The sequence below is a fragment of the Xenopus tropicalis genome, chromosome 5 (genome assembly GCF_000004195.4).
Source record: "Xenopus tropicalis strain Nigerian chromosome 5, UCB_Xtro_10.0, whole genome shotgun sequence".
Lineage (NCBI taxonomy): Eukaryota > Metazoa > Chordata > Amphibia > Anura > Pipidae > Xenopus > Xenopus tropicalis.
The window spans coordinates 48,573,487-48,587,433 of NC_030681.2; the positions used below are offsets into that span (position 1 = coordinate 48,573,487).

At 37.7% G+C, this 13,947-nt stretch overlaps 1 protein-coding gene across 6 annotated transcripts in view; it reads left to right on the top strand.

Moving 5' to 3' along the window:
- Positions 1 to 13,947, top strand: part of syne1 (spectrin repeat containing, nuclear envelope 1) — a 244,378-nt gene that overhangs the window by 61,654 nt on the left and 168,777 nt on the right. For all 6 annotated transcript variants that reach the window (NM_001127037.2, XM_018093792.2, XM_018093789.2 and 3 more), the window contains exons 8-13: positions 2,882 to 3,084; positions 3,732 to 3,841; positions 7,846 to 7,953; positions 9,202 to 9,339; positions 10,359 to 10,523; positions 13,027 to 13,139. In NM_001127037.2, coding sequence (NP_001120509.2) covers positions 2,882 to 3,084; positions 3,732 to 3,841; positions 7,846 to 7,953; positions 9,202 to 9,339; positions 10,359 to 10,523; positions 13,027 to 13,139 — 837 coding nt within the window. The remainder of the gene's footprint in view (positions 1 to 2,881; positions 3,085 to 3,731; positions 3,842 to 7,845; positions 7,954 to 9,201; positions 9,340 to 10,358; positions 10,524 to 13,026; positions 13,140 to 13,947) is intronic.

Sequence of the window (13,947 nt, forward strand, 5' to 3'; positions counted from 1 at the left end):
GCATTTACAGCAAGAAAAAACTCAAGAAAACAATATAATTGGCGTTAAAAAAAACACCCACTGACCCATTTGGCGTGATAAAAAATGCTGCACCTATATATTAATAAATTTCTGCTAACATTTAAATCAAGTACACTTACTAATTTTTATTCCATTTTAAATGTGCAGGAAAGTCAGTCGTAAAGGGTAAGTGAAAAATAGGCGTGTGACACTGCATTTAACAAAACGGGCCTGTGTGATGTCTCTAACTCTTAACTCGTTGCTTTACATGTCAAAACAAAAATGCTTTCCTTATTGCAGGTTTATTTCATTTTTGTTCATTAGTACTTTACCTTCTGTGCAAAGCCTTGCTTACTTCTAACAGCTTATACTTAACACTGACAGAAGCAACCAGAGATATAGATGTGCTATAAACCTTGCTGTTTGTTACTAGTGTAAGGGACAAATAAAGTAGATTTGCTAGAGAGATATAGGTTAGAACATTTTGAAAGGTAAACCTTAGCATGGCTGAGCAAAACAGACAATTCAGGGTGGCTTAAAGAATAAGTAAACCTTTTTTTTTTCTATCGGTAAAATTACTCTAAAAAGCTTCCAGAATTACCTACCTTTGTCCCAGCATTCTGTCTGACCTGGTTCCTCAGTTAGAAGTTAATCCTTTCCTTTGCTTCCTTGTGCAGAGTGAAGCCCCGTCCCCACTTCTTGTTCAGGTTTATCATGAAAAAAAAAAAAAAAAATCCTGCTAATGCACAGACTGGCTTCTGCTGCCTCCAGGCATGCCCAGAAGGCTCTCCAGGTCGACTAGAGTAGTCGAATTGAAGAGAGAACTGAACAGGAAGTGGGGGTGGGGCTTCACTCTGCACAAGGAAGCAAAGGAAAGGATTAACTTCAAAAAAAGGTTTACTTATTCTTTAAGAGCACAGGACAATGTACTAGCCTATTCTCATGTATAAGGCATTAGGGACAAAACAGCTCAAGGTTGCTGAACTGTGTGATCTAGGCGTATCCAAAAACCTATCATATGTTATTGGATAAAAAGAGTTAAGGGTTTAAACAGTGGTAGAAAAATATTTTGGCAGGTTGCCTATTAAGATTTTCATTCATCCAGGTCATGGTATATCTAGTATAAATAAATCTAAAGCAACTGGACTTGTTAAGTAATCATTGAAGACGTTTCACTACTCATCCGAGCAGCTTCTTCAGTTCAACTGACTGGTATGGGAAGTCCTCAGCATATGAACTCTTCCACTAATCCAATCACAATGGCACTTTGTAACTCTTCAGAAAGGTGACATCTGAAACTCACAGGTGTGAATGCTGTGAAGATTACCAAAGTATCATGCAACTCATCGAGACAGGTGTTACTTGTTAGAGTTGCACAAATGGATGTGTGAAGAGTTCTAAAACTGCCGGGGTACAGATGTTAGAACAGAATTTCCAGCAGAGGAAAACGGCATTTCCAGGAGAGAACATACGAGTCCACTGAACACTTGAGAACACTTGAGAATTAGTGGAATATTACTACCTGTTATTTTAATTTTTTTGGTAGATCTGTAAGTAGACTATATTCATGATTTGTAGAATGTCTCCAAATACACCAGCTGTACAGTCAGTACTTTGTGTAAGCACTACTAGGTGCAGAAAGGTTCATTGTCAGCCCTTGTACATACTCTATTTTAACTGCTAGAATTGCCTTTGAACAGTTTTTTTGTATAGCACCAAATCTACGGTTAAATAAGTGCAAAAAACAGAACATTAATCAGAGTGATCTGTTATGCAGTAGAATTTATTTGAAGATACAATATGAGGACATATTTATCAGTGCAAAAATGTCCAAAGTGCAAGTTGCCATGTTTTTTACCCAGAATGCAACTTTGTTACCTATAATTTCGGTGTCACTATGGCATTGGTGGGGGGGAGGTTCACCTGATGCTATCATGGCTGATCCTTAAAGACAAGTGCAGTTTCGCATGTGTTTTGGTGCAAATCAAGCTGAAGATCTTTTTAGACACAATTACTCTGAATATCTTCAATGCTTTACAATGCTTGGTATTGAAATGATGCCTGCTCCCAGTTCTTTAGGAGGTAGTTTGTTGCATCACACAGGTTGCTGAAGCTACTGTCACCTTTGAAGAAGCAGGTAGCTCCAGGGTTCCCCTGCATCTGTAGCACTGCATGGGATTTGCAAGAGGAGCTGTAGACACATGTTCTTTTAAAGAATGGTGTGACTTGTGGGTCATAAATTACCCCTGTTGTCTTCCAATTAATTTGGTCTTTGCTTTGTATTGTTACCATATCCATAGAGCAGAGGGTTTTTTTAGGTATTTATTTAAAAACTAGAGAAACATGGTACAGGCATTTGCTTGTTTAGGAAATTTAGGTGAGCTAGCATTGTGAATAAATGGTGTTTCAAGAGTACAAAAAAATACAATTATTGGACAGTGATAAAAGTTGTATACAGCAGTGCATTATCTAGGGAGCCAGTGCTTACATAAAGCACAGGTATCTCATACCTTGCTGAATTTCTCAATACAGCCTCTACTGTTGTACATTGGCTTTTCATTCAGCTAGGGTGGGGGCAGTTTTTCTTTCCGATTGCTAGTAATATGTAGCTGTGACTGATGGGCAACTAGTGCCGATTGAGTTGATAGCCTGGATATATATATATATATATAAATATGGCTAAGATTGTGATTATATGGATAATGGCAGCCCAGTATGGCTGGATCACCCCACATTGCCAAAGCATATGTTGTGCTCTTTTTAGCTTTTAATTGCAATCACGGATATAACTTTTAGGTAAAAGAGAAATCATTTTGTGCTGTCAGATAAAGTTATTACCTTTCAGTTTATAAGAACCCTATTTTTGTTTTAAATATTTTAGGCGACTTGGTATTGAAGTAAAGGACTTTGGTCCCAGCTGGAGAAATGGAATTGCCTTTCACTCAGTAATATATGCAATCCGCCCAGATTTGGTAGACATGGATATAGAAAAGCTAAAAAGGAGAACCAATCGGGAAAATCTTGAAGAGGCTTTTTCTATAGCTGAAAATGAACTGGGAATCCCAAGGCTGCTTGATCCAGAAGGTACAGTATGAATTCTTCAGATTCATTTTAAAAACAAAAATGATAAAAGTTTCACACTTTTTGTTATCTGAATGTTTTTTTGTTGTTTTGGCACTGATAGATATTTATACTGCTTCTCTGTGATATGAATTAATTATAAATTTGTGCTACTGACAGTGATACTGTCACTTTCCATTTTTCTATTGGAAGATTTCATTAATAGTGTGCAAAGTGAAAGAATGTCTGCTGTTTTTTTGAACTTTGGACACTGCCTTCCCCTATCCCTGAAGTGCCTCCCCATGAATACAGCTCTGCCTGCATTTGGCAGGAGTAGAAAGGGAAAGCATATAGGTGTCTCTTTGTGCTATTGCACTTCTGTCTGGGTGGATAGAAATCCCCCCCCCCAATATCTTCAAATATTGAACACCCCCTTCATAAACTTGATATTAACTAGTGAGCAGAGGATACAGGCTACAAAGGGCCATAAGACAGGTAGTAAGGACAGGGCTAACCTGTGCCTCCTGGAGCTGTGGTCTGCACCTTGTGTTAGATATTTTATCCAGCATGAGTGGGTGTATATATTGTTACATTGTCTTACAGCTAGTTATTAACACATTCCCGATAATAAATACAATAAATAATTGCATTCCTTGTTTTTTGTCATACAGATGTGGATGTTGATAAGCCTGATGAGAAATCTATAATGACCTACATAGCTCAGTTCCTCAAACATTATCCTGACCCCCACCACACTTCATTAGATGGGCAGGAGGACAGTGTAAGTATAGCTAAAGAATATTTTGTAATTTCATTGATATTTCTAGGCAAGACTGCAGTTTCCTGAAAATTCCTCCAGTATTTATAAAATAATAGCTAAAATGTCAATGGTATTTGGATTTTGTTTGGATCTTTTGGACTTATGGAGTGTAAAGCCCAATGATATCTTGATTCCTGAGATAAATAATAAATACTGTTTCTTCATCAAGAACTCACATCCAGTCATGCACTTCCTGGGATCCGATCTGTTTTTCGTTACCTTTGATTCTTTGGAAGCCCCATTCTGTATGTTTTGTGGTATGCTAACTGCCTGTACTTTTTGGGGGAATTTAGCTATGGTAGGCAGGTAAGCAGATGATCTGGAGCAGGGACACAATTTCTTCAGGCAAAAACACATGTTTATTTAGGGCAAATTCTTCCCAACATAAAGCTCAAAAACTGTCCCCTTTCTGTGACTCTCAACTTCCAGGGTAACTTCCACACTCTGTAACCTTTCTGGGGTTTCTCACCATCCCCAGTGACTTTCATACATCCCCGGTGACTCTCACACTCATGAACACTCAAGCTTCACCTTTAGCCTTGCTGACTCTTCTCAGCTCTCACACTTGGTCACAACTCCCTCTGCTCCTTGCAGTGGCAGGTGGCACCCCTAGCTTCTCTAGGAGTTCCAAACACAGGTAGGCAGCCTTCCTGCCCTGTGCCCTGCTTTCAGAGTAGACACCTTTTCCCCTCACTCTCAGTGACTCCTTCACACTGAGCGGCAGGCAAGGTGTGGGAGCACACACCTTTTTACTTCTCCAAGCAGCTCCTCTCTCAGCTGCTTCTTTATTAGCCAGAATCCCCCTGCAGTCCATATCACACACATCAAATGTATACGTTCTCTTATATTTTGAGGAAAGAATGCTGTTTTTCCTAACCACATTGTCACCGTTTATTTGTTGACATGTAGGGACAATACTCAAATGGGACTAAGGGTATGATAGATGTGTCCTCGGAGATTAAAATCTGTTAGATGGTTAAAGATAAAATATCACATGGGTCAATAGAGAATGTTGTTCGTATAGAAGAAAAAAGAAAGGAATAGAACAGAGGGTACAGGAGAGCAGTAAAGAAGCATACATGTGGACCTGTTTGTGTTATTCCATAAACTTTGTTCAATCTGCTTCTTGCTAAGTGTGCTCTTTATTTTTTTTCATACCCTACAAATTCATATGCAACATCTCTCAGTGCTATCAATGCTTCATCTTCAGCATATGACATAAGAAGTTTTCATATAATTCATATAGCATTGCTTTCACACTGATAGGCCATTTCTTCTGCATGTCTCACTGTCTGCTAACTGGTGTATGTTGTATCTGCATTCTTTCTGTGCTATGCTATCCTTCCAGTCTGAGCTTCATCCTCGAGAAATAGAACACATAATAGAGGTATGTCTGTAACGTGTTGTGTGATTCACTTTCTTGTCAACCCAGACCCTCATTACAATGTATTTGTTTCTTCTTTTATTTCTTTGTTCCATTATACTACTTTATTTTTTTTGCATAAGCCTTAAGTGGATTTTTTTGCCTTTGATCTTGCAGAGAAGCATAGAAAATATCTTAGAATAAAAATATATGTCTGGTGATTTTGTGTTTGTAAGTGCTAATTTTGTGCAGAGTTATAGTTGTAATGGGACTGTGTTTCTATATTTATCTGTTCTTGTCTTTTTATGGCATAATTTGCATTGCATATTAATTAGGGTGCTAGGTTAGATATGGCAATTTTTTTTTCATAAGACCAGCAATTTTTTGTACTTTGCAGACTGGCTCCTGCATTTTGTAACTTGCTGCCGGACAGGCAGGCATTAGGCAATGTTTTATCCAAGACGGGAGGAAGGAGGGGGGAATGCAGGTGTCCCTCCACACATCCCTTTTCAACTTGCACATTAAGGGAGTGTCAGAAGGCGCAGCCCACATCAAGGTCCTTTATAATACAGAAAACCACTACAGTACAGTGTTATTTATAATAATAGTCAGATGTTCATTCAAGGATATCATTTAAGGTGGCCATACATAGGCCAATAAAAGCAGACAGACAGAGTTGGCACTTTTATGGTCCATGTATGGGGCCTTTAGAGAGGCCTATCTGACAGACATCTGTCCGATTATTGGGAGATATTGACTGGGAAGGTTTAAAAATCGTGTTGGGAAGAGGAGTGCATTGGCACATTGATGTAGCTTGCCTCAGTGGCACCCAACTCAAAGTGGGCATATCAAGATCTGCTTGTTTGGCGACCTCACCAAGTGAGCAGTTTTGTCAATATATGGTCAGCTTTAATTCTAGTGTAAATCTGGTTGAATCCATTTTATACATAGCACACCTTGAATTATTCATATGCAATATATGCCAAAGGGGCTAAGTTTAAAAGCAGATTTAGACTTCTGAGTACAATAAATTTCTTCAGTACTGGTTCTGGAAATATACATTTATGTGTGGCTTTGGCTTGTGAATGTGTGGCTTTGCTGGTAACTCTTTCATATAAAGTACATTGTATTTTAGCCGTAGCTGTCAAAAATGCCAATACCCACCCCATTATTATGCCAGAGAAACACTTTGGCAATGCACCAACAAAGCAGACATAATACAACTGTCTAATGGCTCATTACGTAAAAACTGACTAAGTGAAATCTTGGAAAACATTTTTCTCCTACATTATTTTACTCTGTATTTAAAGGGGCCTGTGTACACAGTTAAAAACAGTGTAAGTGCAGCCCAGAACAGACCATTATTCAGATAATGTTTCCAAGGCTAAGTTTTTCAAAAACATTTTTTTTTTGCTGTATCTTGCACTTTGTGTCAGCAGATTGTGTTGCTTAGCAACTTTGGCCTCTATTTAAAAGGAAAATTGGACTATGGGAGTTCTATTCTGCAGAGATGCCATCTGCTTACCATTGTCACTGCCTGCAGTAAAGCCTTAGACAAAATGTAATTTGCTAAGTAACCATTAGCTCACATAGACTAATAATTTATCATTTATTTATTACCTTTCCCAGGGATATACTACAATTGTAACAAATATCATACATTTGTGGGAAACGTATACCTTTGTGGGATATGTGCAGAAGTGAGATTACTTTCAGAACTATACTTTTCACATAGTATTGCTTGTACATGTCAATAAGTACTCTGAATCAAGGTTTTGATCATTATCTTTAATATTGTCATGTTATCTGGAATATACTTTCTCTTCAATCTGTAGTCCTATTCTAACAAACTGAAATAATGAAAAATATATGTTCAATAACTTTTAACAGTAATACCCTTTGAACCCTCAAAATATATCAATTTTGAGAAAAAAAATGACAAAGTTGATCAAATTATTGTTATTAATAAGATATAAAAAGTTCTTAAAGGAAAACTATACCCACAGAATGAATACTTAACCAACAGATAGTTTACATTATGTTAAGTGACCTATTAAAGAATCTCGCCAAACTTGTATATATATATCAGTAAACATTGCCCTTTTACATTCTTTACCTTGATCCACCATTTAGTGATAGGCTGTGTGCTCCCCCAGAGATCACATGACCAGAAATAATGCAGCTCTAACTGTAACAGGAAGTAGTGTTGAAGCAAAAGGCAGAAGTATGTCCATCAATTGGCTGAAGTGGCCTAGCATGTATGTGTGCCTTGGCTTGTTTGTGTGCACTGTGAATCCTTTGATCCCAGGAGGCGGTCCTTAATTCTTAAAATGGCAATTTTCTATTTAGGAGTACCCAATAGCACATACTACTAAAAAAGTGTATTTTTATGAAAATGGTTTATTTAGATGAAGCAGGGTTTTACATATGAACTTGTTTATGCAATATATTTTTATAGAGACCTACATTGTTTGGGGGTGGGGTATAGTTTTCCTTAAAAGGCAGGGTACAAAGAGACAACACCCCTAGAAAATATAGCTGTTGCGTCATTGGAATTATTAGTAAACACATTAATTATGCATTTACTATACCTTTCTCTTAGAGAGAAGACAGAATTGTGCTCAGAGATATGAAGGTTTGGCTTGAACAATTTGAAAAAGATATTAGTCGGGCTCAAATGGTAGAAAGCAGCCCACAGGACAGATATCAGGTATGTAATGCACCATATTGTTGCATATTGTGCCCCCTAGTACTTCAACACGTACATCTAGTGCATGTGGCTTGTATGTATGAAAATGTTTAAAATGCTACTAGTGCATATAGTGCTATACAGTAGAAATAAATTAAGGTATGGGACCTGTTATCCAAAATGCTTGGGACCCTGGGTTATCATCGGGTCTTTCTGTAATTTAGATTTTCATTTTTTAAATAAACCCAATAGGCTTGTTTTGCCTCCAATAAGGATTAATTATATCTGTTAGGATCAAGTACAGATATGGAATCCAGAAAGTTCTGAATTACGGAAAGGCCATCTCCCATAGACTCCGTTATAAGTAAATAATTCTCATTTTTAAAAATGATTTCCTTTTTCTCTGTAATAATAAAACAGTACCTTGTACTTGATCCCAACAAGATATAATTAATCCTTATTGGTGGCAAAACAAGCCTATTGGGTTTTTTACCTTAGTAGACTTAAGGTGGCCATACACGGGCCGACTATAGCTGCCGATATCGGTCCCTTGGACCGATTCGGCAGCTAATCGGCCCATGTATGGGCAGGGCAGAGCGGCCTGGCCGACCGATATCTGGCCTGAAATTAGCCAGATCTCGATCGGCCAGGTTAGAAAATCCGGTCGGATCGGGGACCGCATCGGCTCGTTGATGCAGTCCCCGATCCGACTGCCCCATTGCCGCCCACATAATCCAATTCGTTCGGATTATTTTTTTTTTACCTAAATGCTCCCCGATATTGCCCACCCGTAGGTGGGGATATCGGGGGAAGATCCGCTCGCTTGGCGACATCGCCAAGCGAGCGGATCTGCTGGTGTATGGCCACCTTTAAGGTATGGAGATCCAAATTACAGAAAAAATCCCTTATCGGGAAAAGCGCAGGTCCCAAGCATTTTGGATAACAGTACAAGGTACTGTTTTTTTATTACTGAGAGAAAGGTAATAATTTTTCTAAAATTTTAATTATTTGATTAACATGGAGTCAATGGGAGATGGTTTTTAGATAACAGACCCAATACCTGTATTTAGTAAACAAACGGGTAAATTTATTCATATAATAAAAGATAAATACAAAATATATTCGCATTCAAGTTCAAGTGGTGGGTGGTTTTTTGGGGGGGGCTTGTTTCCCTGATTGCACAGAAGGTGCGTAGAGAGTATACCCCAAATGTCAGTTGTACTATTTTCAAATGTTATTTATTAATGGATTTATTTTCGCTCTTTGCAGTCATTTAAACAGTACAGAGTACAATACGAAGTCAAACGAAAACAGGTGGAAGCTTTAATCCATCCCTTGGGAAAAGATGGCAAACTGTCACTGGATCAGACTATGGTTAAACAAGCATGGGAGAAAGTCTCATCACGGGTATAGTTTATTGTATTTTGTAAATGTATAGAGTAATAATGTTATGCAAACAGGCCTTTTAATTGTGTTTCTTAAAAATGTAATATTCAAAAATCATCTCTGACATTGAGAGCTAACTTGACCTTTCAAGGGTCAGTATAAGCTGAGCCAGCATCATATTGGCCTGTGTATGGTCCTTTCCTGAGAGCCTGCCTGATCAATTTCGGGCAAAAAATTGGTTATATATTGGGCTTGTTAGAACATTCCATCAGACCATGTTTTCCAGTTGAAATGGTCCACTTTAAGAGTTTGCATAGACCCACATTATGATCCAACCATTGGACAAGAGAGCTAACATTTCAACCAGCCTAATTTGACCCAGCACATGGGTGGCTAAAATGGGCAAAGATCAACTCATTTAGCAACCTGTACTGTAGGATATAAGTTTAGTGCAATTGACTGTCCAGTTACACAGGACCTGTAACTGCTAGCTATAACGTCTAGCTATAATGGATATGGGTTTTAGATTTTGAAACAAAAGATTATTGTAATAATTATTCTTGTAATATTATATATTATTATATCATTCATCAGATAATAGGAAAAACTCTCCATATCTTTTTTAATATCTTTTGCATTGAACTGCCACATATTTGACATCATTTATGCAATTATAAGGAATATTTATGCAATAAGTTAACATTTTGGTGATATATAAGTCAGAACATTTTTTAATTTTGGACATCTACTAATGGTGAAGAAATTGATAGGAACAAACTGACAATGAAGACTTAAACCTGCAGTTGGTAATTTATTGCTACAAGATAGGATCAGATATAAGTGCCCTGTTTCAAAACCATTGGCAGGGACCTGGAGGTTTATGCATGTTGGTCATATATTAAAGCAAACTATTTACATTCATCTCTAATGCTTGCAATCAGTTTGTTTTGTAAAATATTGTATACGGTTTTCCGGAACATAACAGGAAATGTGGAAATTCCTACAGATTAGATACTAAAGAGAGATGTTTTGTTTTTCAGATTTTTGATTGGCATTTGCAACTTGATAAGTCTCTGCCTGCTCCTTTGGGAACAATAGCGTCCTGGTTGTACAGAGCAGAGGTTGCCATGCGAGAGGAAATTGTTGTTCAGCAATCTCATGAGGAAACTGCAAACATTATGCATAGAAAGTTAGAGCAACATAAGGTAACATGTTCCACTAAATATTTTACAGAATATAAAGTGAGAATATAATGGAGTATTGAGAAACCAAGTATTATGCAGTGTATGGCATGCTACATTGAAATGCTAGTGAACTTTACCAATACTACAGGCACAAGGGCTGCAATATTGCATATATCCAGGAACTTTAATTTATCAAAAGGAGTGAACAGGATTTCTATTATAGGTATTGGATCTGTTATTTAGAAACCCCCAAAAACTCCAAATTATGGGAAGGCCATCTTCTATAAACTCCATTTTGATAAAATAATTAACATTTTTAGAAATAATGTACTTTTTTGTCTGTAATAATAAAACAGTACCTTCAACTTGTTCCCAACTAAGATGTAATTGATCCTTACTGAAGGCAAAACAAGTCCTTTGAGTTTATTTAATGTATAAATTACTTTTTAGTACAGTTAAGGTAATGGAGATCCAAATACAGGAAAGATACCTTCTTAGGTAAACCCCTGGTTACAAGTACTCTGGATAACTGGTCCCATACCTGTGTCAGCCACATAGTCCACTGTTCAATTGTATGCCCATGTCTCTGATACAATACAGATAATATAGTGTTCTTTCAGTCTCCCTAAAGGTGTCCTTGCATGGGCCATTCAAATACTCTGACTGATGTTCTTGCAGGAGCCACCTGCTGAATGGAGAGCAGGAATTGAAGAAGAACCATGGCTCCTCTTCACTTCCTTTTGGCTGACCCACCGATCCACCAGAATCTGTCTCAACTTTTCCTTCCATTTAATACGTAATAGCATGACCCATGCCCCTTTAATAAACCAACTGTAAAAAAAATTTGCAATAAAAATAAGAAACATATCTTTGCCTCAGAACAATGGATTGACCTATTATGGGTCCTTTATATAAGTATTCAAAATGGAATGCACATAAAAAGGTAGCAAATGCTTCATAGTTATTGCGACTGCTTGCAGTTCTTTCTTATGGATGCAGTCCTTTTTTCAAATGGAGCACAGTTTAATAATTTGGCTAGAGAGGTGCATGTGGATAACACAATATGTGTAGATAACACAATGTGGCCCACCACAATAAAGTCACCTGTCCCAGGTTTTATAATATTGGGTCATTACAGAAATCTACATTTGACCCACATTTTACATATTAAAGTACGTGATGATCAAGGCATCCCACAACTAAAACTACCTTACTGTTCAGTAGTTCCCAAAAGTGACTATAGTCAGGTAACAGCAACCCTTTGGTCTATTTATCTACTGGGTAGGTACTGCACTACAGGTCCAAATTAATGCTTCATAAACATGGTGGTCAGAGTTTGTTTGCTGAGGGGTAAAGGCATAGAACACATTGCAAATACATTAAAAAGGTGAATAAGTTAACTATCTCACATATCCCGACTGAGTCTGCACCCATGGAAAGATAGATCAATGGTGTCGTGTTTCCACATTTTATTACTTTACCATTAAAGTGTCATCAACATAAAAAGCAGCAAACTGCAATTGTTCTTATTATACAGTCATTATCCCCCTATGTACATTAACGTACTTTAGTATGTAAAATGTGGGTCAAATGTAGATTTCTGTAATGACCCAATATTATAAAACCTGAGATGATATGTGGAGGGCCATGTCAGAGTTGTCAACCCACCCCTATCACAATGTCTTGCGGTGAATTTCAGGCATGCATGCATAGTAAGCATTCAGTGATGACATTTGAGGCATTTGCACATGCGTGGGTAGAATTTTTCAGCTTTAACTGCGGAATTTGCCAAAAAAACTGGGTAAAAAGCTGTGTAAAATAAATGGCGAATTTCGCCATCTGAGCGCTAGATTTCATGCTGTTATTTAACATAAGGTCTGGCAGAAGAAAAAACGTAAAAAAAAAAAAGCTGTTTATGTGGCAAAGCCTGGCGATGTGTGGCAATTTTGTCACCATTTTTTACACAGCATAATAAATAGCCCCCTTGGTGAAGGTATAGTAGGTTTTGGCTAAAAAGGGGAGTTCTGTCATTTTTGTGGAGCTTCTGGCTGTTGAACGTAGCACTATAAACCCAAATCCATTTATTTTGAGACTTCAGTTTTTTAATTAAAATTCTGGACTAATCTGTGCAGACTGTGTTTCTATAGACTCAATAGATGGGATACTAATTTGACTGTTTGAACCAGTTTACTTGAATTGACTCACAATCACAGGAGAGACTGTAGCTTGCGTGGTCCCGCGTCATCAGAATTACCAGTCTGTTAAAGTACTGTAATTATCTTAGGCTTCAGATTTTAGCACATTCCCATAAAGGCTTCCTATTGATCTGTGCAAGCGTTTATTTAAAGAGACTTTTCGTGACTGAATAAAATTGCATGCCATGGTGACAGATAACATTTCCTAGTGCACAAAACTGAACAGTGACTCATCTTGGCTGCCTGGGCGCTCTGATTCTCTCTTTATTCTCCAGCCAAAGCATTTTCTGTGTTTTGGTTGCTAAATGCTTGTTTTTTGTCATAAATAGGACGTGCTTAAGAACCTGGATGGTTACAAAAAAGCCTTTCAAGAGATCCACCGCTCTCGATCTGTCAACGGAATTCCCGTTCCCATAGAGCAGCTTGAAGATATGGCAGAAAGGTAAGATGATTCCCTGCGTTACCTGATTGTTCTCATCCATTAGCCCTGATTAGACACAGTGCAGTTACTTAGAAGACTGAAAAAGAATTTCCATTAGATTATTATGTGATCGGTTGGTGAGATATTTGCATGCTGTGACTCCGTTGCAACTGCAAATCAAGCCTTGTTAAGGCACAGACCTGTGCACAGACACGCTGGCACTGCATAGGCACCAGCAGGTTTTATGTTTCTCATGCCTGAAAGTGAGTACTTTTACTAAAACCTGGGAATAAATTGAACTGCAGCAAGCAGCATTAACCATTTGCTGTCTCAAAGAGTACCTTAGGTTAGCAAAGGAATAGCTCTAATATCTCCTTCATTAACCTGTCCTGAGATTATCTGAGGGGTTTCCTAAAAAAATCTATAGGATATAGTCAGTTCTGCACATGCATATTGCTTATAGTACGGCTTATTTATGCTTTTAATGCTGCACTATATCATGCTCTACGTTGATTTTAGCCCTTTTGTGACAGCAACCATAGCAACTTTTCACACAAAAGCAACACAGTGAATAAATAAATACTGGTTATGAAAGTCTGGTGGTGGTTAACTAATTGTATAATGCAGCAAGGCAGTGACCATTTCAGGAAAATACAAAGCGCAGAGGTAAATTAGTTACCATGTAGTGTTGCACAATTATTTATTCTTCACATCAGTCTTGCAAATTATTCTTAACTTTAACAAATCATGGGTTTTGTCTGTTTTCAAATTTGAGAGCAAGGCTGGCAACTTGCAGACAGTATAAAAAAAATGGCAGAAATGCTTGTGT